At 36.3% G+C, this 26575-nt stretch overlaps 1 protein-coding gene across 11 annotated transcripts in view; it reads left to right on the top strand.

The window, feature by feature from the left end:
• Window positions 1–26575, top strand: part of NBEA (neurobeachin) — a 678106-nt gene that overhangs the window by 445610 nt on the left and 205921 nt on the right. For all 11 annotated transcript variants that reach the window (XM_078434421.2, XM_078434419.2, XM_078434413.2 and 8 more), the window contains one exon: window positions 8499–8642. In XM_078434421.2, the coding sequence (XP_078290547.1) occupies window positions 8499–8642 (144 nt within the window). The remainder of the gene's footprint in view (window positions 1–8498; window positions 8643–26575) is intronic.

Below are 26575 nucleotides of genomic sequence, written 5' to 3'. Positions count from 1 at the left end.
AGCTTTAATGAGGAAATGTAATCTTTGTTTTACAAGATTCCAAGAAATTAATACCTCATTAATATTTCTAAAAGCATTTAGGTTTGAAAATGAATTGCAGCACATTTTTATTACTGAGGTATAACTGACATCGAATTGAAGCTTTTCTTTTTTTTTTTTTTTTTTTTTTGGAGGAGAGGGGAAAGACAGACAGAGAGGGAGAGAAAGAGAGAATAGTAAGCAGGCTCCATGCCTAGTGCTGAGCCCGATGCGGGGCTCAATCTCAGATCATGACCTGAGCCGAAATCAAGAGTCAGATGTTTAACTCACTGAGCCCAGGCACTCCCAAATTGAAGCATTTTATCTTATTTACATAAGAGTAGATTTTCTCAAAACACATTTTACAAGCCAGAAATATTGTAAAGTGGTGTATATTGGAAAGAATTTCTCTTTCACAAAAGAATGTTATCTTGCAAAATTGACTTCCAGATGTTTAGAAACATTAGAATTTTTCCTGATGTTACATTTAGCTGAAATTGAAATGATACTAAATTTCCATTCTGCCCATTCTCTTCCAGTGATGGAGAAGTATATATTACGTGCATTATCTATACATAATACTCTAAAGCAAATTCTGATGCTAACTTTGTTGAGAAAGCTGTTCTTTTCATTCGAATGTCTAAGATATTAATAATACTTACATTCTAAAGATACCAATATACAAAATCACAAATGCATGCCAAATACATTGATGCTTATGTAGTTTTATTTAATAATGTCTTTAAATGAATATTATGGTTATTGGGGAAAAACAGTTTTTAATGTAAGCTGTTTACATTCCATTGAGTTTCACAAACACTTCATGGCACCTGTCTCCAGGCCCTCCTTCCTGTCTTCAGGGAGCATCTAATCAATGGAGGAGTTGAAGGCTCATACTGTGTTTTAGTGAATATAAACAGAGTAATGACAGCATGGCAGAGGGAAGATTAATCCCAACTGAAGGAAAGAAAACATTTATTTGTTGAATACCTGTTGTTTGTTAGGCATTCTGCTAAGACCTTACATGCATGAATTATCTTGAGGTGTTTTTTTTTTTTTTGTTTAATTTTAATCCTCACATCAGCCTAGTTTTTTTTTCCCCCCTCCTTTACATAAATCTTAAAAGCATTATTATACACAATAAAATACTGGCTGTATTCTTTTTCAATTTTAAGTTATATGCTTAGTAAACTCTTTTAATACTCTCTTGTTAATTTTTTATTTTACCATAATTTTAACAAACATTTTTGAAACCTTATTATATAAATAAGCTTCACACATTTTAAAGTATTTTAATATCCACTGTCTCATTTTAACATTGCAATAATACTATAGGAGTTTGGTTGATCGATACCTATTCCTCCTTCACAGGTTGAGAAACTGAAGTTAAGAGATTGGTCTAAATATGTTTTTAAAATATGCTTTTAATAGATGTTAGAGGGGAAAAATAAAGTAAGAATCGCAAACCTCATAGCCCAGGTTCTTCATTTTTGAGGAAGCTATAAGGACATGAAGAGTCAAGTGACTTCTGTATTGTGCATATAAAAAAATGATTACTATTTGAATTATGCTTATATTTTCATGTGCTCATTCAACAAATGTTTGTTGATTTCCATTTTGTTTGGTATTTGGCACATATCTAATTAAAGTCTTATTAGGATAACACCTAAATGAAAGAATCCAGAAAATACCAAAAAATCATAATATATTTTGACTAATTTGTTAGATACAAAGCTTATACAGAAAAGGGAGTAATCAACTAAACTGAATCTTGAAGGACAAGGCAGATAAGAGAATTCCATGTGAAAGAAATTACATATGTCAGATTTAAAAGCTTGAAAAAGTATTGCATGTTTGGGACCAGACACATCCAATTCTTGGGGGATATGAGATGTGAAGATACCAAACCAATGAAATAGTGAGGTTAAATAAGTAGGGGGCAGACCATGAGTCATAGATCATGTATTTAATTGTGCAGGTCAATTAATACTGAAATTGTATTCTTAAATAGTAGATTTACATTAGATAGGTAAATAGATGCATAAACACATGCATATATCATTTTTAATAAATAACAAATTAAAGCCATATTTCTGTACTCAGTGAAAAATAAATAATAGCGTAAAACTGGTAAGAAGCTGATGCTGTGCTAAAATTGGCTTATTATGGGTTTATATCTTTTCTCTGTGTGTTAGTCACATATATATAATTTATAGCTTACTTATGGCTGTAAATTACTTTTTTTTTCAATATATGAAATTTATTGTCAAATTGGCTTCCATACAACACCCAGTGCTCATCCCAAAAGATGCCCTCTTCAATGCCCATCGCCTACCCTACCCTCCCTCCCACCCCCCATCAACCCTCAGTTTGTTCTCAGTTTTTAACAGTCTCTTATGCTTTGGCTCTCTCCCACTCTAACCTCTCTTTTTTTTTTTTTTCCTTCCCCTCCCCCATGGGTTTCTGTTAAGTTTCTCAGGATCCACATAAGAGTGAAAACATATGGTATCTGTCTTTCTCTGTATGGCTTATTTCACCTAGCATCACACTCTCCAGTTCCATCCACATTGCTACAAAGGGCCATATTTCATTCTTTCTCATTGCCACGTAGTACTCCATTGTGTATATAAACCACAATTGTAAATTACTTTTTATCTTTGTTAGTATAGATGTTTCAGAGCTGTACAGAATATTCATCAAATAATTTCTGAAACAAATAAACTACAATGTGCTCTTTTTCTTTATATTAACTGTTAATATTTATCAATAATAATTTAAAAAAGGACGTGATGGGTAAATGAAATAACTTCTTTTGCCTAGATTGTCCTGACCCTCCAGATGGACATATTCTCTGAGTATTATTAAGATAAGTGAATGTCTTCAATTTGTCATTTCTATATTTAACATATTTAATGATAATACATTATAGTAGTAATATGAAAGTATAGAAACAATTCTAGAAACATTTTAGTTCTCTTGTTACTTCGGTTTTAGAATATCCTGTGTTTCACATGGATCTTGTTTATTAATAAATTTAATGAGGGGTCCCTCAGTGGCTTAGTCAGTTAAGCATCCAACTTCCGCTCAGGTTGTGATCTCACGGTTCGTGAGTTCGAGCCCCGCGTTGGGCTCTGTGCCAACAGCTCAGAGTCTGGAGCCTGCTTCGGATTCTGTGTCTCCCTCTGTCTCTGCCCCTCCCCCGCTCATGCTGTGTCTCTGTCTCTCAAAAAATGAATAAATGTTAAAAAAAATTTTAATAAATTTAATGAAAGAGATGCTTTATTTAGGTTCATATAACAGATTACTCTACATTAGATAACATTTTCACATACAGCGCTTCAAACATATATATTTACTAAGAAATCTAATGGGTATAGAATGTCTTCCTGTAGTTGTTGTTTGTAACACAATGTGGAAAATAATGTAAGAGTAACTTTGGATTTGGATTAATCTATAATTTGGTGGCATTTTTTTGTTTCTGAACCTTCCCAACTTATGGCATTTTGATGTTTTCTTAGAAAATAAGTATATATGCATATACTATCCAATTTTACACACAATTAACATTTTCAAATCTAAGTAGGGAGTTCTCGTGGTTTGTAGTATTTGCTTGTTAATTTCTTGATGAATGGTTAAAGAGGCCAAGAAGTGCACTCAGTCCAACATGTCTTCTGAAGACAGATGATCTCAAATAAATTCTCTTCCCAATCAGATTTTGATTTGTTGGGTGTTCAACCAATGCTTTCCAAGGACAGTGTTTATAAGCCTTGTAATGAGACAGCCCTTTGAGACCTTACCTCTTTTTGCCTGTAATTTTGATGAATGAATCTCTAATTCATAAAAGATATTGTGATTGAAAAGCACCTTTGGATCTTGTACACTTTAATTTAGATAAATGTTTGGTGCGATACCACAAAATCAGGAAGTTTACTGAGCTACAGACTGATAACACTTCCAACAGGGGTGGCAAGTTCCGTGTGTTGGTACAGATTAGTTTACTCTATATCTTTTAAAGGCATGATTGTTTTACTACTTTAAAACCAGAGATGATAAAATTGAAAGCTTAATATGCATTTCAGAGTTTACCTTCCTTTGACTACATTTATTTTATTTGTAGATTTTCATAACACAAGAGTAATGTAAAGCATTTTTCTTAATGACAAAGCAGATTAAACATGATTGTGTACAAGGTAAAACATGTTTTATCAGGCTGACTCATACTTAAGGGGTTTAATTGATTATTTCATGTAAAGAACCAAGTTCCCTTTGTGTAAATACACAGATTCTCCAGTTTGCCCCCAAATTGGAGGCAGATCAAGCAGAATCTCTGAGAAATCTTAGGATCTTCAGATTAAGAAATATCCAGAGGTGACGTTTACGTCTCCGTTCATCCATTTGTTTAGCGTTTAGGAGGGCTCACTCTGTGTCAGGCAGTGTGCTAAGAACTGAGAAGACAAAGACAGAAACATGTTGCCAGTGATCAAGGAGCTTTCGGGCTGTGTGGAGACAACAAGCCAACAGCCAATTCCGATACCTGTAACTCCAATAGTAGGATTTGCAAGGGTGGGGGAAGCATAAGGGAAAAAGCACACAAACTTAGCTTAAGAAATCTGCGAAGAGGGGTGCCTGGGTAGCTCGGTCAGTTAAGCGTCTGACTCTTGGTTTCCCTCAGGTTGTGATCTCATGGGAGTGAGATCGAGTCCTAGCCTTGGGCTTTGCCCTGGGCCTGGAGCCTGCTCTCTCCCTCTCTCTGTGCCCCTCTCCTGCCCCCCCCCATAAATAATAAAGAAAGAAATAAGAGAAATCAGAGGGGTGCCTGGATGGCTCAGTTGGTTAAGTGTCCAACTCTTGATTTCAGCTCAGGTCATGATTTCATGGTCTTGTGAGTTTGAGCCCAGCGTCGAGCTCTGTGCTGACAGTGCAGAGCCTGCTTGGGATTCTCTCTCCCTCTCTCTCTGCCCTCCCCTGCTCGCACTTGCTCTCTCTCTAAAAAAGCAAACAAATGAATAAATAAATCAGAAATCAGAGGGGTGCTTGGGTGGCTCAGTTGGTTAAACATCAGACTCTTGGTTTCAGCTCAGGTCATGATCTCATCATTTCATGAGTTTGAGCCCAAGCATCAGGCTCTGCACTGACAGTTCAGAGCCTGCTTGGGATTCTCTCTCTCTCTCTCTCTCTCTCTCTCTCTCTCTCTCCCTCTCTTTCTGCCTCTCCCCTACTTGCACTGTCTCTGTCTCTCTCAAAAATGAATAAATAATTTTTTTTTCTTTAATAAGAGAAATCAGAGAAGGGAACACAGAGTGGGTAGACTTGAACTCATTCAGCGAATGTTTGTTACATGTCCCCTGGATACCAGGCGCAGAGGCTGCAGAAACAAGGCCATAATCTAATGGAAAGGGCAAACACGTAACAGATTAACACCTGTACAGTGTAGTTGAGTTCTATGTAAGCTGTGAAAGCACAGAGTGGTTGGCTAAGAAAGGCACCTAAAGGAGGTAATTTGAAAGATCAAATAGGAATTAGCCCAACAAAGGAGGAATGAAGGAACACACCATACAGAGGGAATAATATTAGCCCTGGGTGAAAAGGTCCGAGCACGTATTTTGGAAGCTATAACTGGTTCAGTAATGGTGATGGGGGAGTAAGAAAATATAATGCAAAACTGGTAATGAGGATAAAAGGCCTAGACCAGCTGTGCTAAGGAGTTTATTTTTTATTTTTTTAACGTTTATTTATTTTTGAGACAGAGACAGAGCATGAACGGGGGAGGGGCAGAGAGAGAGGGAGACACAGAATCGGAAGCAGGCTCCAGGCTCAGAGCCATCAGCCCAGAGCCCGACACGGGGCTCTAACTCATGGACCGCGAGATCGTGACCCGAGGTGAAGTCGGACGCTTAACCGACTGAGCCACCCAGGCGCCCCAAGGAATTTAGATTTTGACTCCTATCATGTAAGACTTGCATTGAATGTTGTTGATTGGGAGGAGTTAGTAAACAATATTCAGCAGGAAAATATCAATTTATTTTTGCTTTGTAATAATCACTCTGACAAAAACATGGGGATAGAGTGAATAAGGGAGCTATTGAAGACCTCCAGTCTAAAAGAACAGGAGCCTGAGCTGGGGCCATGGCAGTCACCTTCCAGGATGACCCCCAAGGTTTGTGGCTTAAGTAAGTGGGTGTATCAAAACAGGGAGAGGTGGAGAAGCCAGAGATGATTCATTCAGTTAGGGAAATGTGGAATTAGGAATATCCAACTGCAGATGTCTAATAGAAATATGGCTTCTCGGTTATTAATCATTGGATTTGCGTCTTTTGTTCTCAGATGATGCAAGCTCTGAGTTGCTCAAATTAAGTTACTACCCAAGAAGCAAACAAGTTATAAAGATAGCTACCCCCAGAAGAGTTCTGTTTTACTGGCTTTATATCACCAAGAAACCAAATAAAATTAAGATAAGATTCTGGAGCATTCAGTAATCAGTCCTCAGGCTTTTATTCCAGAAGTAAGAATCATCTGTGGGCCTGTGAAAGAATATACATATAACCTGTTTAATTCCTCTCACCTCCCACGTAGCATCAATTTGTAATAATATTGTTTGTTTCTGAAGTATTTATCAAAATATGTTTTAACAAATCTATTACTTTACGCTGTTCTAACTGCCATTATCCAGTAAGAGCTAGGATAACAGACTGTACCTCTCTGACAGTGAGATTCTACAGTGCTATTATGACATGACCGTGTTCCCCGTATGTTTTTTATTCCTCCAAAGTTGGCTCTCCTTTTGAGCCAACTTATTAACGTTTTAAGCAAACAGAATTTGCTCTGAGTCGCTGACAGAAACAAGTGTGTAAGTCGCAATGAAAGGCTAGCTCTTTTCCCATGCAAGTTTTACAGCGGCTAGATGTACTTCTGAGGAAATGGTCGAGCAGATATCACGGACATTAATGGACTATTAATATCCAAAGTCCTATATTGAGGCTGGGAGAATGGACCAAAAGTCTTGTTAATTGTTCACTGTAGAGAATTTTGGCCAAAGGTGTGATAAGGTTTGGAGAGTTATTGCACATGTACACAAACATCATAACAGCCCCTAGAACTCTGATGTGACACCACCATGCAGGAGTGATGTATTAGGCTCCCATTTTCAGGAATATTTCCACCATGCCTAATGACGTGTAGGGATTTTCCCAGGAAATGCTGCTTCCTTGAAGCCTATATGCTAATATTACAGCTAGAACACATTAAATTACATTTTCTTCCAGAAGAAATTCCTCCTTCAAGTGATATGAAATAGAGGTATTTTTTAGCTATCTATATAGATAGATAGCTAAAATATATGTATGTTTACATATATATACATACACACACATATATATGTGTGTGTATGTGTGTGTATGTATGTATATATATAAGTTTACTTGCTATTCAGATCATTTGAGTCATCATCACCTGCCAAAGCGGGTGGCTGAAGTGGCTGTTCTTAAGATATTTTAATATAATGTAGAAATTTAAATACTGAATTATATCCATTATGCAGTCAGATCCATGAGAGATTCAAATGCGTTGTAATTTGTAACCTTAACTGATTGCCATGTTAATGCTAGGTCAGCTCTGGCTGTATTTCAATTTTTCTGACTTACTTTGTTTTTATATATTTGGCCTTCTATACTATTTTATATAACAAAATAAGGCTATCAGTTTAGAAAAACTATTGATTTCACTAACTGTTAATAGCAATTGTGCAGCACAGTTTATGTCTGTACTAGTCCTAACTTCACCTGTTTGTAGCTTCCCAGTGGCAACCACTTCTCTCTTCAGATGTGGATGCGTTCTTGTTTTCTTCATACTTCTGTACTTTCAAAAATGATCTGATTGGGGTGCCTGGGTGGCTCAGTCAGTTAAGCAAGTGACTTTTAGCTCGGGTCATGATCTCACGGTTCAGGAGTTCAAGCCCCGCCTTGGGCTACAGAGCCTGCTTGGACTTCTCTCTCTGCCCCTTCCTCACTTGCACACTCTCTCCCTCTCTCTCAAAATAGAGAAACTTTAAAATTAAAAAAAATGATCTCGTCTAATGATTATCCAATTCACACAAAAGTACAATTGTGTAGAATTCTGTACTTTTATGTATCAGAAAGCCAAGTTTGTGGGGAGGTGCAGATTTTTTATAGAAAATGGTGATCTTAGAGCCCCGAGACATGCGTCTGTAGAGTCCTTTCTCCTAAGCCAACTCCTAGGTCTCCACGAGACATGAACTTTCTCGGCCTGCTTCCTCATCTGTGAGATGAGGGTAGGTGATTACACCCCCCACCTTTCTCAAAGCTATTCTGAAAGCAAACCAGATGAAGGGGAAAATGTTCTCTAATTCTGTAATTGTGAAGTCATATGTAAGTGCAGCATAAAATTATAAGAAAGTAATAGGTTGTTTTTTATACAAAAAGCCAAGCAATCATGATCACCCATATTATTTTGGTTGTGATTAGGCACTGAAGAAGATGTGGTAAAGTCCAAGAAAACCTTCAGAAGTCAAGCAATAGTGAATCAGAACGCAGAGACAGAACTTATGCTGGAAGGGGATGATGATGCAGTCAGCTTGCTGCAGGAGAAAGAAATCGACAATCTTGCAGGTAAATGTATAAATTTTTTTCTTCTATTTGTTATGAGTGATAAATACACACAAAGTTCCTGAACTGGAGATCTGTCTCCTGGTGAATGAGTTTGTACCAGTGGTTGGAGCGAGGCTGAATCTCGTGAACATTAATCATTTACTTTATCTCGTTTCTTGTATTGGAGAGAAGAAAGTACATACCAAACAAATATGTATTTTACTACTAATAATTGAATACCGTACCTACTCTCTTTGTAATGAGGAGCAACATTTAATGTGAGATAGTGTATAGCATAAATTGTCCTCTCTAACTGCCTGAATAATTGGAAGGGGGGACAGAATGCTAGACTCATCAACATACATGTGATTCCAACATGCTAACGGCTGTGAAGAACAGCCACCTCAGCCGTGAGACCATCGAATTTGCCATTTTTTTCCCTGCTGTCACTTTTGGGAATGTCCCTCCCCATTCCTGTTTTTTTTTCTCTATCCCCACACTGCTAACCCCCACATTCTTTCACCTGCCTGCCCTCAGTTTTCATCTTGTCCTATGCTGGTCTAAGGTGAGTGCAGAGCAGTACCTGCCATGACCATGTGGGATAGAGATATCTCAGAGTGTTGGCCTATACCCTTGTTTGGGTTTTAAACCATCTTTGAGACTCTGATGAAAACAGATTGCTTCACGAAGGTGCACATATAATTTTGTACACAATTTCAGAGGGTTCACTGACCCCTGGAAACCAGTCCATAGAATCATATCCTGGATCTCAAGTGAAAAACTCCTGCTTTAGAGTGAAAAAGTGGCTGAGTCTTCCCTCAATTCTGTATTTTCAGTCCATACCACGGTGGGGAGGCAGGTGCCAGTGGAGAAGTGGACTTGTAGTCATCATTCTGTTTACAAAATAGCACTTCTGTTTCCAGAAATGTGCTGAAAATGATCTGGCATGCTTTATGAAAACCTCCAGTGAGGGCCACCTGGGTGGTTCGGTCAGTTAAGCATCTGACTCTTGATTTTGGCTCAGGTCATGATCTCAGGGTTCATGGGATGGAGCCCCACATCGGGCTCTGCACCACCAGCACAGAACCTGCTGGGGATTCTCTCTCACTGTCTCTCTGCCTCTCTCTCTCTCTCTCTCTCTCTCTCTCTCAAAATAAATAAATAAGCTTTAATTAAAAAGAAAAAAGAAAGCCCCTGGTGATGTTTTCTACCAGTTAGAGATTTCTGTTTTTCCCAGAGGAGTTCTTATTAATTGTAAACTAGAGGTGGCACATTATTCTCCCTCTTCTACAAAATGTTTAATAAGGTTATTCTAATGCCAGCTCCTGCATATACCTAGTCTAGTCACTGACGTTTCTGTATCATAAAAATTACGTGTTCCATTTGGAACTCATCCTAAGTCTATGAACAAATGTTTGCCTTGAATTCCTAGGTAAGTGTTGAAGTTTTGGTTTTGTTGTTTTTGTGGTTTGTTTTACTAGTTCAAAGATTTACTCTGAGGCCATTTGGAAGTTTAAGCAAATGAAGTCTGTGATTTCTTTTTCCCAAAGATTTGTTTTCTCTTTTCCCGGTCTTATTCTTGATCCTAAAGAAGTAGAGAAAATTTATAAACATGTTTTGTTACCTTCTTAGATAATGTGTTGTCTTTCCTCATTCACATATGGTAATAAATATGTTCAATAATTATACAATTTAGTTTACACTCTCCGTTATAAAAGTAATTAATTAGTTGATACAAATTTGGCTGGTACCCTGAAGTTTATTATAAAAAGATTTTCCCTGTACTACCAGAGGCAAAATCCAATAAAGACTCATAACTTCTTTATGTTTCTCTCCTTTAATGGTAGCTAGAGTAATTATTAATATTAATTAACAGTTTTTTTACTTGTATTTATTTTTGAGAGACAGAGAGAGACAGAGAACAAGCAGGGAAGGGACAGAGAGAGAGGGAGACACAGCATCTGAAGCAGGCTCCAGGCTGCGAGCTGTCAGCACAGAGCCTGACGTGGGACTCAAGCCCATGAACCATGAGATCACGACCTGAGCCACCCAGGAGCCCCTATTAATGAATACTTTAAACAAAATTCCCAAAATCACATTAAGTTAAAATACCTACAGGACAATGAAAGTATGCTTGCAGTAAATTAGTTAAACACCTAATTGTGTGGCTCTTGACCAACTCACTGTCAAGACTCTTCTAACTTCAGTCTTTTAAACAGATTTTTCTTTGAGAAGATCCACTCCTATCTATTTCCACCTGGTTCTAATTCATACTATTTTTGCAGAATGCTTGTGTCCGATAAATCTTACAAACTGTCCTAAAATATTGATCCCTGATCTGGTCAGTAATGTTCATCTTTAAAACAGCAATCCATGAATGTGACACTGAGCTTTGAATGCAGTAGAAAAGAAGGAGGGGATGGATGTTTTGTGAAGGGAGAAGTAAAGGTAACAGAAATAGTCTGCATAATATTAATAGGTATATATAGGTTCATCTTGTAAATGCTGAAGCCTGTTTATTATCTAGACTGGTGGGATAGTTACAGTGTCACAGAGAAATCATTTTTAGAAGTTAATTACAAACCGCTATTCTTAGATTTAAGAGGTTAATAAAACTGTGGACCACATAAATACGTAACTTTTTGGTTGTCTTTGTCTCAAAAACTAAAATTTATTAAATAATAGTGGCTTTCTTGTATATAACTTAAAGTTCTATATATCCAAATAGTGCTAAGCTGCCTTTATAAAGAGTGCTTCTGTGTCACAGGAGATGTACACTCATTAAAATCCGGGACATCCTAAAATTAGTATAATCTGATACTGTTGTCTGGAAATACTATGTAAGATAACAAATGCCCATTTTCCATTTCTGGGATTAAAAACTACAGGTTGATCTTTTCATGATTTAGTGATAGGACTTGCATATCAGTAATGTAAGAAATGTACCTTCAAAAATATACAAGTACTTAAGAGTTCTTACATTTTAGAGTTTCGTTGAATGAAGGCACCATTTTTATAATAATAATGGTAAACCTAAGCCTGCCGATTAGCCTAATTCATTTTCTTGTTCTTACAAAGCCCTGTTTTGCTGATAGACACACAAATGAGGAGACCATGCATTATAATTTGTCAATATGCAATATTTCTTATGAGTCAAGTTAAATTCCAAGAAAAAAAATACACTAATTAGAATAGAAAACTAAGGAAAGTACTAATTTGGTTAAGATTAATTCTATTTGGTGACTTAAAAGACAGGTTCAGTTTTTGTTTATAAAAAGAAAAAAAAAAGAAAAGAACAGCTAGCATGGCTTCCTAAGAACCAGGCGGTGTTCAAAGAGCTTTATATGCAGTAACCTATTTCATGTTCACAATAACCCTATGACCTAGATACTATTATTACCCTAATTTTACAAATGAGGCTTTAGAGGCCAAGGCAGATTAATTTGCTTGTGTAAGATTAAAAAGTAAATCAAATACTGTATTTCCTCTTAAATACATAGTTTACGGTTTGAATTGAAATATACCAAATACTATATTTAAATATGCATGTGTATATACTTAAAGACTCTCCTAAAATAATGTCAAAACAAGATCCTCAGCTTATACCTCAATTTTTACATTGGTCCATTATACTATATTTAGAAGTCTATGAATATGCCCAATAATTAATTTTGGTTTTATATATCAGTTCTCTAAAATCATTCCGGTAAGTTAAGAAAATTTGGTAGAGTATTTTTTAGCACAATTTTATTTAAATTTTGACTCCTTTTTTTCCCCATTTTCTTTGGAGTTTTCTAGTTTTAATAAAGATAAAATGGTCCACAAATTTTACAGCTTTAAATGTCATACAATTTTCTGTTTCACTTTTTAGTTCCCTTTCTTCCCAAGCTGTTCATCTCAAGAGGCAAGTTAAATGTGTGTGATTATTAATTACTCAATTTATTATGCATTGTAGCAAGTGGCTAATATAATTATAATACAGAAGTATGCAAATCAGTTAAGTAATTATTATATTAATAACACCTAACTTTATTTTAATTGCTTTTTTTAGTTTGTAGTGATTCACCAAAGTGAATTAGCACCTAAGATTCCATACGTAACTAAAAATTTCAATTTACTAATTATATTGTTACTTAAAACATTGTAATTAATTAATATAATTTAACTGATTTTAATCTAAAACCCCGATATACATTTTAATTTGAAACTTACTTTGCCAAGTTATTTCTTCAAATAATTATTAAGTTAACTGAAATTTAAGATTAACTCAAATTTATATGAATTGACAAGTGAATGATTTACTTCAACGATAGAATTGTGTACCACTGATAAAACGTACCTCCTTTTTTTTAGGATGGTAGTTCTGTCACATACACTGAGTGAAAGTACAAATATTTTCCATAACAGATTTGGAATTTGTACAGATTTCTTTATTGTTACTTACAAATATTAGTCATTTTGCAAAGTTAGGGAATTCTGGGTTCATGTTGATGATGGTCACTTATGGTTCGTCAGTTCTGCAAATTATCAAAAAAATGTTTTATCTGTGTAAGCTCTTTTTACCAATAATCCACCCATCCATTCCTACACCAATATCCAAACTTCTTAACCAGAAATATCCTTCACATTTTTCCATTCTACACCTTCCCTTGTATCACTTATCAAAATCTCTACCCATTTTTTATACGTATTTTAAACACTTCATGAAGTATTCACTGGCCAGTTTTGTCACCCGATAACCTTTGTGTAGTAGCAATTTTATTGAGACATAATTCACGTGCCATACAACTGACCCATTCAAACGGCACAATTTAATGATTTTTAGTATATTCACAGAGTCATGCAGCCATCATCACAATCTTAGAACACTCCATCACACAAAAAGAAACCTCCACACTCTTTGGCTATTCCACCCAATTTCCCATGCCCCCTCTACAGGCCTAGAGGACCAGTAATCTACTTTCTGTCTCCATAGATTTGACTATTCTGGACATCTCGTATAAATATAATTGTATAATATATAGTCTTTTGTGATTAGCTTATTTTACTTACCATTATGTTTTCAAGACTCATCCATGTAATAGCATACATGTCCTTTTTATGGTGAATAATATTCCATTGAATGGGTATTTCACATTTTGTTTATCCATTCATTAATTGTTGGACATTTGGTGTGTTTCCACTTTTTGACTACTGTGATTAACAGTATGAACATTCACATACAACATTTTATGCCAACATGTGTTTTCATTTCTCTTGAGTATATACCTAGGCATGAAATTTCTAGGTCAAATAATAACTCTAACTTTTTGAGGAACTGTTAGACTCTTTTCCAAAGTGGCTGCATCATTTTACATTCCTATCACCAGTGTGTGGGGATCAGATTTCTCCACATCTTTACTGCTCATTATTATCTGTCTTTTTTATTATAGCCACTCCTTGAAATTTTGATTATATCACTCTTAAGATACTGATACAATACAAGATGTTTTTGTGTATGTTTTCTTTTTCCTTTTAGATTGCAAATTCCTTAAATATAGTGACCATATCCCATATATCTTTGAACCGGGAAGAAATCTAACACAATTACTTGCACTAAAAATGTTCCCATTGAAAAAAGTTTATGTAGGGGGCACCTGGGTGGCTCAGTCCATTGAGCGTCTGACTTCGGCTCAGGTCATGATCTCATGGCCTGTGAGTTTGAGCCCCGCGTAGGGCTCTGTGCTGATAGCTTGGAGCCTGGAGCCTGCTTCAGATTCTATGTCTCCCTCACTCTCTGCCCCTCTCCCACTCATGCTCTGTCTCTATCTCAAAAATATATAAACATTAAAAAATTAAAGAAAAGAAAAAGTTTATGTAGGTTGAAATAAACTAGAGAGCTAGTTTAATAACTATAGATTATTATCTAGTTAATTTATACCAAAACCAAAAAAACAATTGAGCTATTCGAATTAAGTGTTTGGGACTTAAATTATTCAGATCATCTGTTCATACTAATTGAATCATTCAAATTACTCAACTCATCAGTTGACTTTTTCAGGGTAAGGACTAAACTAATCTTTCTTCCGTTCAGTTTTTGCTAATTGTATCATTTTAACTAAATGTCTCTTAAGACTCCCATTTTTAAAGTCAAGATACCACTGTGACTCTTAATCAAAAAAAATTTTTTTTCTCTATCGCACAGAAAAGATATTCTATAACCAAAGGATTATATTCTTATTTTGAATACTTAAAAAGAGTTAACTAGTATAGAAAACTGGCAACATGGGAAAAAGTGTTAGAATATGAAAGTTGGATATTTTTATGTGGCTTTTTCAAAGTGAAAGATTTTATTATCCTTTACACACACACACACACAATCACCCCACATACCACACACCAAAGTCCAGAATCCATAACTCAGAAAAAAAATGCATTATGTAAATTTAAGAATGAAAAAGATATAGAAATGAAGAGAACATCTACTAAGAGAAACAGGATGTAATCAGTAAGAGGTTCTCCTAAATGACAGTCAGCTTCCCTGCAGGACACCCCCCTTTAATGCCCTAGACAGTTCCCAATTTCACTGATGTTTAGAGGGCAGTACCTTTTCAGACTATTTTTCTGGTTGTTAATGGGTCAAATTTTTGGTCTGTTTTCTGTTATCTTTATTCTATTAATTCATGGTGAATGCAGATATCAAATAATTGGAGGGGAGCTTGCTTAGACTTTGTTTTAAGGTTGACCATTCCTACCTCCTTAAGTCTCTATTTTCTTACATTCATACACCAACTGATTTGCTTACTCATTAACATCTATTAAATATTTAGGAGATAGAACTCTGGGACTCAGAGACTGATAGAAAACAAATCATCAGGATTAGCACTACTACCACTACCTCTCAGTAACTTCAGTAACCAGAAAGTTACCCCATAAAATATGTCTACCCTAATAAGTGAAAGTAGACAATTCAGATGATCAGATAAGTGGGGCGCCTGAGTGGCTCAGTTGGTTAAACATCTGACTCTTGATTTAGGCTCAGGTCATGATCTCACGGTTCATGAGTTTGAGCTCCACATCAGCCTCTGGGTTGACAGCTTGGAGCCTGCTGGAGATTCTCTCTCTCCCTCTCTCTCTCAAAATAAACATTTTTTTTAAAGATGATCAGATATATACTGTAGGCCTTCCAACGTTCTAACCTGGGATGTCCAGATACCAGAGGCAAAAGTTGTTTATATACATTGAACATTACCTAAAAACTGAGCTAAGAAAGGTGGATAAAGCAAAATATACAACATACAAGGAGGACAAACTCAAGATTATAGAAAAATATAATAAAAATACAGGAACAACAGGAACTCAAAAAGCTAAGAGTTTTTCAGAGAAATGTTATTTAAAAAGAAAAAAGTTTGAACCTACACACAGAAAAGTTTTATTATAATTGTTTAATGGAATAAGAGAACATACTACAGAAGGAACAAGTTCAGTGTTAAACAGATAAACTCATACCATATCTGCTTAAGCCTAACTACTCCATGCAATACAGTTCAAATATGAACAGTATTTCCCTAACAAAACTAGTATTTTTTGCAAGATTTCTCCATATTTATTTTATGTAGTTTTAGTTACAGAGTCTAACTAGAATCGATCTGATATTTGTATTTAGGGGGAAAATGCCTTTTAAACATTCTGGATTCTCTAAGATGCATTTTGCTCAGTATTTTCCCCTTAATTTTTAAGCCCATGTGTATTTCAAGGGAAATTTAATCCATATGTCCCTGACTCACTCACACTTAACTCATCAAAATATTGTTTAGTAAAAGCATTTGATGTTGAAAAGCCTTATGAGTCTTTATAAGTCTTTTTTCTCTCTCTTTGAATTAGGAAGTTGCTTTGCTAGTCATAAATAGTATACCCAAAGGGTTCACATTCAGCTTCAAACACAGAATTCACAGAGCTCTTGGACACAACATTAACACATGCCCATTGCCTACAAAAGCTAAAATATTTAAACTCCTAACTCAATTTTTTGATTCAGTTAAAGAGTTGTAAAAATAAATAAAAGCTTTACCTTGACTACCTAGCCTTCTACTCTCTCCTTATTATTTTTGCAATGTCTACAAGGTCATTTTAGAGTCTACAACATTTTGCTATAATCCATATTTTGTTGTTTCCAAAAATGTATGTCTCCTTCCACCATGTAGTCTATAAAAATGCTTTTAAGGTACTCTTAATTATAACACATCCTGCTAGCCCAACTACGTAAATTTAAAATATAATAAAAAGACAAATTCAACTATTATTTAGTAGTTCACCAGCCATGATTCAAATAATATATAGCATTTTCCCATCTTTTCTTAAGAAACCATCCTTTGTTATGCTGCAAGTGTTCCACAAACCACAACAATGCCTATTCTTCCTAATACAGTTCTAGTTGAAACCTACTTTTTTTACTTGTTTCTCTGTACAGAGACTTTCCCATAAAGTAATTCCTCTACAGACTTATAATTATATTTATTCCCAACCTGAAAAGCAGAGGTGACAAAGAACTGAACTAACTTATCAGTAGACCAGATCTCTCCTACACGTAGGGGACTAAACTCTCCTATGCTGTGTTTTTTAAAAAGTACGTGAATGAGTACGTTAATCACCTACTGGAAATATATGGGCCATCTTGTCTGTCACACTTGGAGGAATAAACAAACAAAAAAAGTTCCTACTGCCAAACTGTGGATGTCAGCAACTTGGAGAAGAAGAGATGAGTATTCATCATCGCACATTGCCACACCTGTGAGGTCTCCGGTGGTCTCTCCAAAAGAATTTAGCACTAATACAAACATTATATAAAAACTGATCTTGCCACTGCATTTAAAGCCGTAACATACAGGGGCGCCTGGGTGGCTCAGTCGGTTGAGCGTCCGACTTCAGCTCAGGTCACGATCTTGCAGTCCGTGAGGTCCATGAGTTCAAGCCCCGCGTCAGGCTCTGGGCTGATGGCCCGGAGCCTGGAGCCTGCTTCTGATTATGTGTCTCCCTCTCTCTCTGCCCCTCCCCCATTCATGCTCTGTCTCTCTCTGTCTCAAAAATAAATAAATGTTAAAAAAAAAATTAAAAAAAAATAAAGCCGTAATATACAAAAGGACAAGTAAGTTTTTCTGCAGAGTGAAAATATTTTATTTATTTGATTATTTTATTTCCATGGCTTGGTGTTATAGCGCCAGAGTAACATCCTGCAGAAGGTACTTAAGGACAAGTATATACATGGTGGTCAATTTGTAAGTTGTTATCACAGTAGAAGCTGCTCCATCAGTTCAAATCATCAGCCCAATAAATATAAGTGTAGAACTTTTCATCACCAAAAAGGAAGGGAAAGTCAGACTGAGTTGCCTGTCTAAATATTGTTTTTTGTATTGTATCTTTTTCCAGTTAAAATGTTTAGGCATTTACTTGATCAGAAGATGACTGATTGCAATGTTTTATGCTTTTTTAATTCAAAAGTTCTGTTGAATTTTTCCTTCATTTAGGTCACTAACAAACAAAACTGCTTAGTTGTAGCCTCATTACAGTTCAATTGTATACAAAACAGGATTGTTAAGAACCGGGTATCACAAAAACTTTCTTAAAAAATCTTCTATCTAAGGTTGAGCTAGAAGGAGTCTCAATTCACCAACCAGTTTTCTGGGGAGAAAAATGAGTTTGATAGGTAGTAAAGAGATATGTGTGGATGGGCACATGAAGCTGGGAGACATAATTAAAATTTATTGAAAGAAAAAAATACCATAGGCAGTAACTTTCAATTCTGAATTAGGTAGCATAGTTCATTTTAGCGTGTGGAAATTAGAGGTTCAGACATTGGGGTATTTACTCATGATCACATTACAAGCAAAGAGATAAGCTGAGATTTAAACCCATTTTTCTGCCTCTGTTAAAGCCCTTGTTCATTTCACTATTCCATTATATATAAACCAGTGTTTGCTTGGTTTTTAATTCTAAGTTGTAACCCATTGTGGGTAAGCAAATCAACTATGTGGATTATTACCCACATTATTTGTAAATAAAATAAAAGAGAAAATAATAAATTCAAATACAAAACTTCAAAATTCATCACACATAGTAAAGATAAGAACTGGAAGGACTTGCTGGGTCCTTATTCTCTGATGCCAGATCCCAACTTGATTGAGGTTGGATGTGGTCATCCAAGCAAAACAATTATCAATATTGAATATCTACTATATGCATGATATTATGGTGGGTTCTTGGAGTAAAAAGACACATACGATTAAAGTTTCTGCTTCCAAGGAGGTTATAGTCTAGAGGAAACATACACAATGAAAAACAGCAGCAACCTAGATATGCAAAGGGAACAACAATAACACAAAACAGGACCCTTGACTACCATGCAGATTCTGGAAGGCCTTCCTAGAATAGGTGTTTCCTGTATTGAGTCCAGAAACGTAAGTAAAGGATTTCAAAAGATTTAAAGGGTTGTTATTGCAGACAGTGGAAACAATTATATACTAAAATATCACCCTCCCTGTGAAACTACAGTAGTTCTAAATTATTCAGGTAAATGTATGAGGCAGGGAGTTTGTGAAGTTGAGACTAACAAGCTCCTGGGGGAATGTTATGTTCCATGAGGACCCTGGATTTTTATCCTGAAGGCCACAATGAAACAATGAAGGATTTTAAGCATGGAAATGATAAGATCCAATTTAAAAAATTTGAAAGAAATCACTCAGGCCACTGTGTAGCTTATGGTTTTAGGATGCCGAAACTTGAGGTAAAAGGCTGTTGTTCGAAGTAGAGGCAATGAGAGCCTGAACCGAGTTTAAACTGGTAGTGGCAGAAAAGGGAAGGGGACACTTAAAAAAAACACTTAGAAGGTAATATGTCAGGGACTGTGATAATGGGCTGGTTGTGAGCAGTAAGAACGAGGGGCACCTGGCCTAGGAGAGGGAATGATCTAGGAATTATTAAATGTTTTTGGGAATGCGAAGATGCGAGGTTTTAGGGGAGAGGAGAATGACGATGATTGGTTTAGCTTGGTCAGATGGCTATCTGACATTTTCAAACGGTCGTCAAGGTTTGGAATTTGAGAGCCAATGTTGGACATAGAGTTTATAATTAAAACACTGAAATCACCCAAGAAAAGTGAGAATACATATGGAGAAGAGCAGCGGGCCAAAGTCATAGCCCACCAAGGATACCAACAAGGAAGTCGGGCACTAGGAGAACAATAAAGAACAGTATGCTCTAGAAGTCAAAGAATTCTCCTCTTGTTCAACATTTTTCACACTGATATTCCTTAGGACACAGGTATTTTGAAATATGCTAATGAGGGAGGAGTATCGCTAAATGTGTTTGGAAAACTCTGGGTTTAAATATACAGTGTTATGCAGGGTTTTTTTTTGGACTGATGGATAGATTTTCTGAGCTTTTAACACATGAATTCACATGTGCTCCTCTGCCACTGTGGCCTAAGTAGAGGATAAAAGTGAAGGCAAAAGGAGTGAACAGGGGTGGAGAACTAAGAGGGAGAAGCTGATGTGTAGAAACTTAACAAAGGAGGGCAGGGACAAAGATAAGACAGTAGCTGGGGGGGGGGGGGGGCGGGGGCAGGGAGGGTAGGACCAAACCCCAGGTAGAGTGAGTAACTGGTTTGAACAGGATGAAAGATACATTTTCTGAAACTGGGGGAAAAAAGAGAGAGAGATAATGACAAATGCAGAGGCAGAAAAGTCTCAGATGGAGGAAGGCATCAAGATAAATGACAAATTTTCATTTTTCGCCAAAATATGAATACTTCATTTGTTACCGAAGCAGGTGGACAGATGTTCATAGCGAATTTTCTAGGAAGGAACCATATAGCTAATCATCTTCTCAACAAGATGTGTGACCACAAAAAAAGGATAAACACCACCGTGCCACACTGTAATATCTGAGCTTTCATCATTGATTCCTTAACCTGAAACATCTCACATTCACAACTTGGTATGTGTTTTCAGTTTCACATCATACTGTCCCTCCCCCTTCACACGTCCTAATCACTGGCCAGTCTTACTTCTCCTGTACACATACTGCAGCTGTGTGTTTGTTCAAACTCTTCTGCTCTGCTTACAATGAATGCTCTTCCCCCTCATATCCATCTGTCCACATCCTACCCATCCATTACAGCTCACTTCAAATACCATTGCCATCATCCTGTCCCAATTACAGCTATCCCCCAAAAAAGGCTGCGTGGAAACCATCACGGTTCAGTGAATGTCTATGGAATTTTTGTTTCTGTCCCTTCCTTGTTGGGAGGCATGTATACATAACAGCCCTGACTTTGAAGTCAGATAACCAGGGCAGAATCTTGTCTCTACCATTTACTAGTTGTATGACCTTCCCTAAATTACTTCACCACTTCGTCTCATTTTCTATCTGTGAAATGGACACAATAGCAGTTCCTGTATATCATAGGTTTGTTGTTATGAGGAACAAATGAGATCAATTCATGTAAAGTGCTTTAACAATGCTTAGATAGCTTTTCTCCTTTATGTCATTACCGCGTGTATATATTCCTTACCTCTACGATGTACTATAAGCTCTTGAGTAAAATTCATGTCTCATGCTTTAGTCTGTGCTCTCTTAGTACCCAAAACAGTGAATAATTTTTGTTGACCACATGAATGAATGAATGGATGCTGAGTTAAGTATGTTTCTCTAAGCATTTAAATTATAAGGAGGGAACAACTTAGTAGGAAAACTATGGCAGTTATAACATTATGCCATTTAAAAAAAATAATAGTATACATGTGACATAGCTACAATGACCAATTACATTATAACCCTTGTTGGTTTTCAGCATATCTTTTACTTATGTTTTCTCTAAAATGCAGTGTCTTTCATATTTTTAAAGCACAACTTGAAATGAATTCCAGAAAAATGTAAAGGGTGTGATCTGTTAATGTAAGTGTCTTTTTACTAGTACATACACATGCAATAATGGTGTATTTCTTTTTCTATTTTCAATTCCATAAAGATATATTGCATACCATGCAACAGCCACTGTGTTAGAGGAAGAAGGTAACACCCTTTTCTTTAAGTAGCTTATGCCAAATGGGAGGATAGACTTTTAAACACATATATGAAATATATTATAAGGCTGCAGTAAACATGCACCCATGAAGGCTAGGCCCTTATTCCACCCAAGGGTACAAAGACTTGGTCCTCCTGGTCCAATAGATTTAAATCATCTCCTCTGGTTTATTCACTCATCTAGTCCAGTAGGAATTTACTCTTCTCAATCATTAAATGATATCCTCGTGCCATAAAAGAGTCACTACCCTTCCAGAAAGTAAAAAATGTATTCCATATGTTGAATTAAATGTGATATAACTAGAAACACAAATCTCATCTGGATCACCTAGTGAATCAAAAGACAGAACAAATGAGCACAATGAACATTAAAACGATCGCTGTTTCTTAGTAAATTTTTGTGCTAAAAATAACTCAGTTAAAATTTACTTAGCGTATATATGCTTTATAAGTTTTTTTCCCTATAAAATTACTCATTGCCTTTGTGGAAAATGCACGGGTTTTTGTTGACTTATTTTTTATAGAAAAAATTATCTGTTCTACAAATATATTGGAAAACCTAAATGGTAGGTTAAAATTAGAGCCTATCAGATTATCTCTTGGTACATTTAAAAAGTATTTATTATAAACATGCTAAATAAGATGAGATGCTAGACAATATTAGTGCAGAAATAGGTGTTCTACCATGATGAACAAATATTTTGTTAAAATGCAGTTTTCTGTTGCTCTTATATAGAGGGCTCCATTCTTTCTGTTTCCATTTCAGACTGTGTTGAGTTTTACCACAGGTAGCTTTACTCAGATCTGAAGACCTTGATGTGGTTCTTAAACACGTGTATAATTTTGTACAATAATCTAAGGAAACCAGTGTATTATGGGGATGGTTGGTTATTGTCCATCTCAATCTAAAAATAGATTACGTTTGGGGCACCTGGGTGGCTCAGTTCGTTAAGTATCCAACTTCGGCTTAGGTCATGATCCCATAGTCCGTGAGTTCGAGCCCCATGTCGGGCTCTGTGCTGTCAGTTCAGAGCCTGGAGCCTGCATCGGATTCTGTGTCTGCCTCTCTCTCTCTCTGCCCCTCCCCACTCACGCTTTGTCTCTCTCTGTCTCTCAAAAATAAATAAACGTTAAAAAAAATTTTTTTTAAATAAAAATAGATTACATTTGGGGCACCAGGGTGGCTCAGTTGGTTGAGCACCCAACTCCAGATTTTGGCTCAGGTCATGATCTCACTATTGGTTCAGTAGATCCCTTCTTAAGGCTCTGTGCTATCAGCATGGAGTCTGCTTGGGATTTTCTCTGCCCCCTCTCTCCGACCCTCCTCTACTCATGTGTCTATGTGTGCTGTCTCTCTCTCTCTCTCTCTCTCTCTCTCTCTCTCTCTTTCTCAAATAAATAAACTTAAAAATATGTATAAATAAAGGCAGATTATGTTCAAGAAGTCACCAAAGAGCTTAAGAAGCTACTTCTTGGACACAGTGAGCTTTGTAAAAAAAATCAGGTTTATAGAGTGTTTGTAATCAATAGTGTGTGTGTGTGTGTGTGTGTGTGTGTGTGTGTGTGTTTGGGAGGGAGGGAGGGAGGGAGAAAATAATGCTGGAAGTTAAATTCATAACTCTTACGGTGTGTATTCCATTAGTTGTTCACATTATATTTTTTTGATTCAAGCATAAACATTCTGTAACTATTTTCCTGCAAGAAGTTTTTGAAAGCTTCAGAGGATTATTATTCTGAAATTATATTTGGACCACTATCAATATTTTCTGTACATAAAGAAAAGAGTCACTGTCTAGAGATTTTGTTACTATCCTATCTTTTTTCTTGGGGAATTTCAAATGCTTGAAATCAGGGAACTATCCTGGCTAATAGAAATCTCAGATCTTAACATTTCCTCTTAACTCCCTCTCCCCCAGGCACATACACAAACACCTCCATTTTCTTTATGCCTAAAGCTTTCCTAAGATTTCAAAACAAAGTCCCAGCTCTCTTATATTCTTCATTAGTTCCCTTTAAGTTGTTTTGAGATTAAAGCATGTTATTCTTTGAATTCTATGGGGGGAATGTTTTCTTTAAATTGATATGGCCATACTTAAAAGTAATAGAAGTCCATTGCAGGTAGATACTTTACATGTGTTCAGCTACTCACTCTAGGAGTTTTTCCTACAAATTGTATCATATTATAGAAGAAATTATAAAGATTACTTCCATATTAAAATTTTATCTTAATTGTTTTTGGAATGATACCTTCTTCCACTAAACAAAGGATTTCAGATTAGTTCTTTTTCTTCTAAGTAATGTCAGGATTTTAAGTTTAATAATTTTATAAAGATTAGTCAATGTTTATTATCCCCCAAATAATTATCCTCTGCATGTTCCTAGAGCAAATTGAATATGTAGTTTTAAAGTAATTGAGGTTAAAGAAAATCTATCTAGTTAATAAAACTTTTATTAATATTAAACTAAGTTTAGAAAGTATTCAAGTGATACTAAAATTCATTGTAACTGCATATACACTAAATATAGGTTTGGCCAGTTGAAATTCATCAAATAATTATAATGATGCCAATTTTGTTTCAACTTCAGCTCTTTGTCCCTATATAGTCTTAGTTCTACTTTATATTGAAACTTGTAAAGAATCTTAGCCTTGTTTGAAAAATTGCCATAGTTGCCTGTTCATGCCTGTTAGTATGTTACTGGCACCCCTAAAAATGACTAATTCCTGTATGTGAGAAAAAGAAAAGCAGCCCTTGACCTCTGGAAACTTGCCTGACCCTTATGAGGAAGCCCAGTATTGTCAGGAGCTAGTATGGAGCTCATAGCTAGGCCCTGGTGTTTTCTTATTGGTCATAAACAATCTCACAGAACACCAGCATCAGACAAGAACTCATGATGATGATGTGAGGCAAAAAATAACTTTATAATTTTGTGCAAGCATTGACAAAAGCAAGGTCACTCTGCATACCACCTAAATACCAAACATTCCCCCGCCCAACTCCTGGTTTATATGGGGGACTGCTGCTTCTTTGCTAATTATAGCTTTAGCCTAGATCTTGCCCGCCATCCCTCTAGATAAGATTTATTAAGACCCATAATCACAGAATTATCCCTGCTTCCCGACAGAGCCCAACTCAGAGCAAAGCCAAGCTCCTTGAAGTCTTCTCAGAATCACTTAACCAAAGCCCAGATCCTACAAAGTCCCTTATGAAGTTGCCCGTTTCTCCCTCATTGCACTGAGCAGTAAACCCGACTTCTTCAGCTACACATGTGTTCCTGGCGGTCTTTGACAAGAGGGTATTGACACATCCATAGCCCCCAAAACTGTCAATATTGAACTAGTAGTTAAGTAAAAATGATGTAAAAGAACCTTGTACACTGTAAAGCTTTATTAGAAAGTTGATGTATTATTAAGATTTCCAGACTTGGAATTTTGTTTTCAGTGGAATCATCCAAACCCACAAGTATTTTTTAACATTCTACTTTTTAAATATATTTGATGAATAGTTCCCTTTCCAAATATAAAACATGTGTATTTTCTACTCTAGGTTTACCATCTCAACTGATTAAAGATGGTGTAACTCTCAAGAGAAGTTCATTCATTTAAAGATTCTTTTCATTATGCTTGGGTGATCTTTGTTCTAGTTCAGATTTTAAATTAGCATTGAAATGAATGTCAAGTAGTATCCCTATCCTTTCAGAAATAGTGATGGATCAATATTTCTTAAACATTACCTGCCAACTCTAAAAGCAAATAACGCTTATTGTTGCTTTTGTCACCACTTTAGATGGTGGCGTTTTAAACTGCTGTGTTCTACGCATCAGTATGGGGGAGGAGGTTCTGACCCGCCCCCATCTGTTTAATGGCCATCACTAGACTTCAGTAGGTGCTAAGAACATTATTGTAACATATCCTTTATTGCCATAATAGTGGTTGGAATGGATATACCTACATTCAGTCCGGAACTCACGACACCAAGCAAAATTGGGAGGTGGAATTTGTACCCAGTTATCTTCCAGGACAGAGTCTGCAAGATCGCCATTTTTCTGGGATCCACAGATGCTGTCCTCTTTAAACTGTTTTTATTTGAAAAGGGATCCCAGGTTTTCACATGGAAAATCTCCCACATGGAAGATCTGGTTTGTGATGGTGTCTTATGTAAACATTTTAATATCAGATCCCTAAAATCCAGAGGCTCCCCCAAAAGGGATTAAAACATAATCTGCTCTCTCTATTGCTGTAGTGGATTAACTCTGTATTCTCCCTGTGGCTGGTTTGCTCCCTGAAGGCTACAACAAAAAGACTTGGTGCTCCTTAAACATGCTATGGAATTGGAAGTTGTAATTGGAGATTTCCAAAGGACAGGGGTAAAAATGACACACTATTAAGGCTGAATATTTCATGACGCCTCTTTCTGAAAGAAGAACCAGTTCGAAGTCCTTTTATAAGCCCCCAGAAAATCTCAATTCAATAGAATCAGATTGGAGTAAAAGCAGAGGCAAGCGCAGTGTCCTTTCAGAAACGCAGAGAATCCAGTAGAGAGAATGTGTTCCCTGTGAAAAGTTCACGGAGACGTGTACTTAGAATCCGTAATATATTTCAGTAAATCACTGTATATGGTTTTGATAATGTGTTTCGTGATTTTTTTTCAATTTCTCCCAATTTAATTGCTTGAATATGTTAAATTGCTCTTTAAGAAAAAGGAATAGTTCGCCATTTTAAATGTTTTTGACCATTCTTCGCCTCCAAATGCCAGAAACCTCTATTAAACCAGAAGTCACTAGCCTTCGCTGTATATATAGCATGACGACTTTTGTAAGGTTTTAGCAAGGCCCAACGATGTATAAGAAGGCACTGTTTTCAATGTCAGTCACATCACCTTCTTTCTCACCTCGCC

This window comes from Panthera onca, chromosome A1 (assembly GCF_046562875.1).
Source record: "Panthera onca isolate mPanOnc1 chromosome A1, mPanOnc1 haplotype 2, whole genome shotgun sequence".
Classification (NCBI taxonomy): domain Eukaryota; kingdom Metazoa; phylum Chordata; class Mammalia; order Carnivora; family Felidae; genus Panthera; species Panthera onca.
Note: the sequence above shows the minus strand (reverse complement) of the source record. Positions and strands in the feature narration are given on the sequence as shown.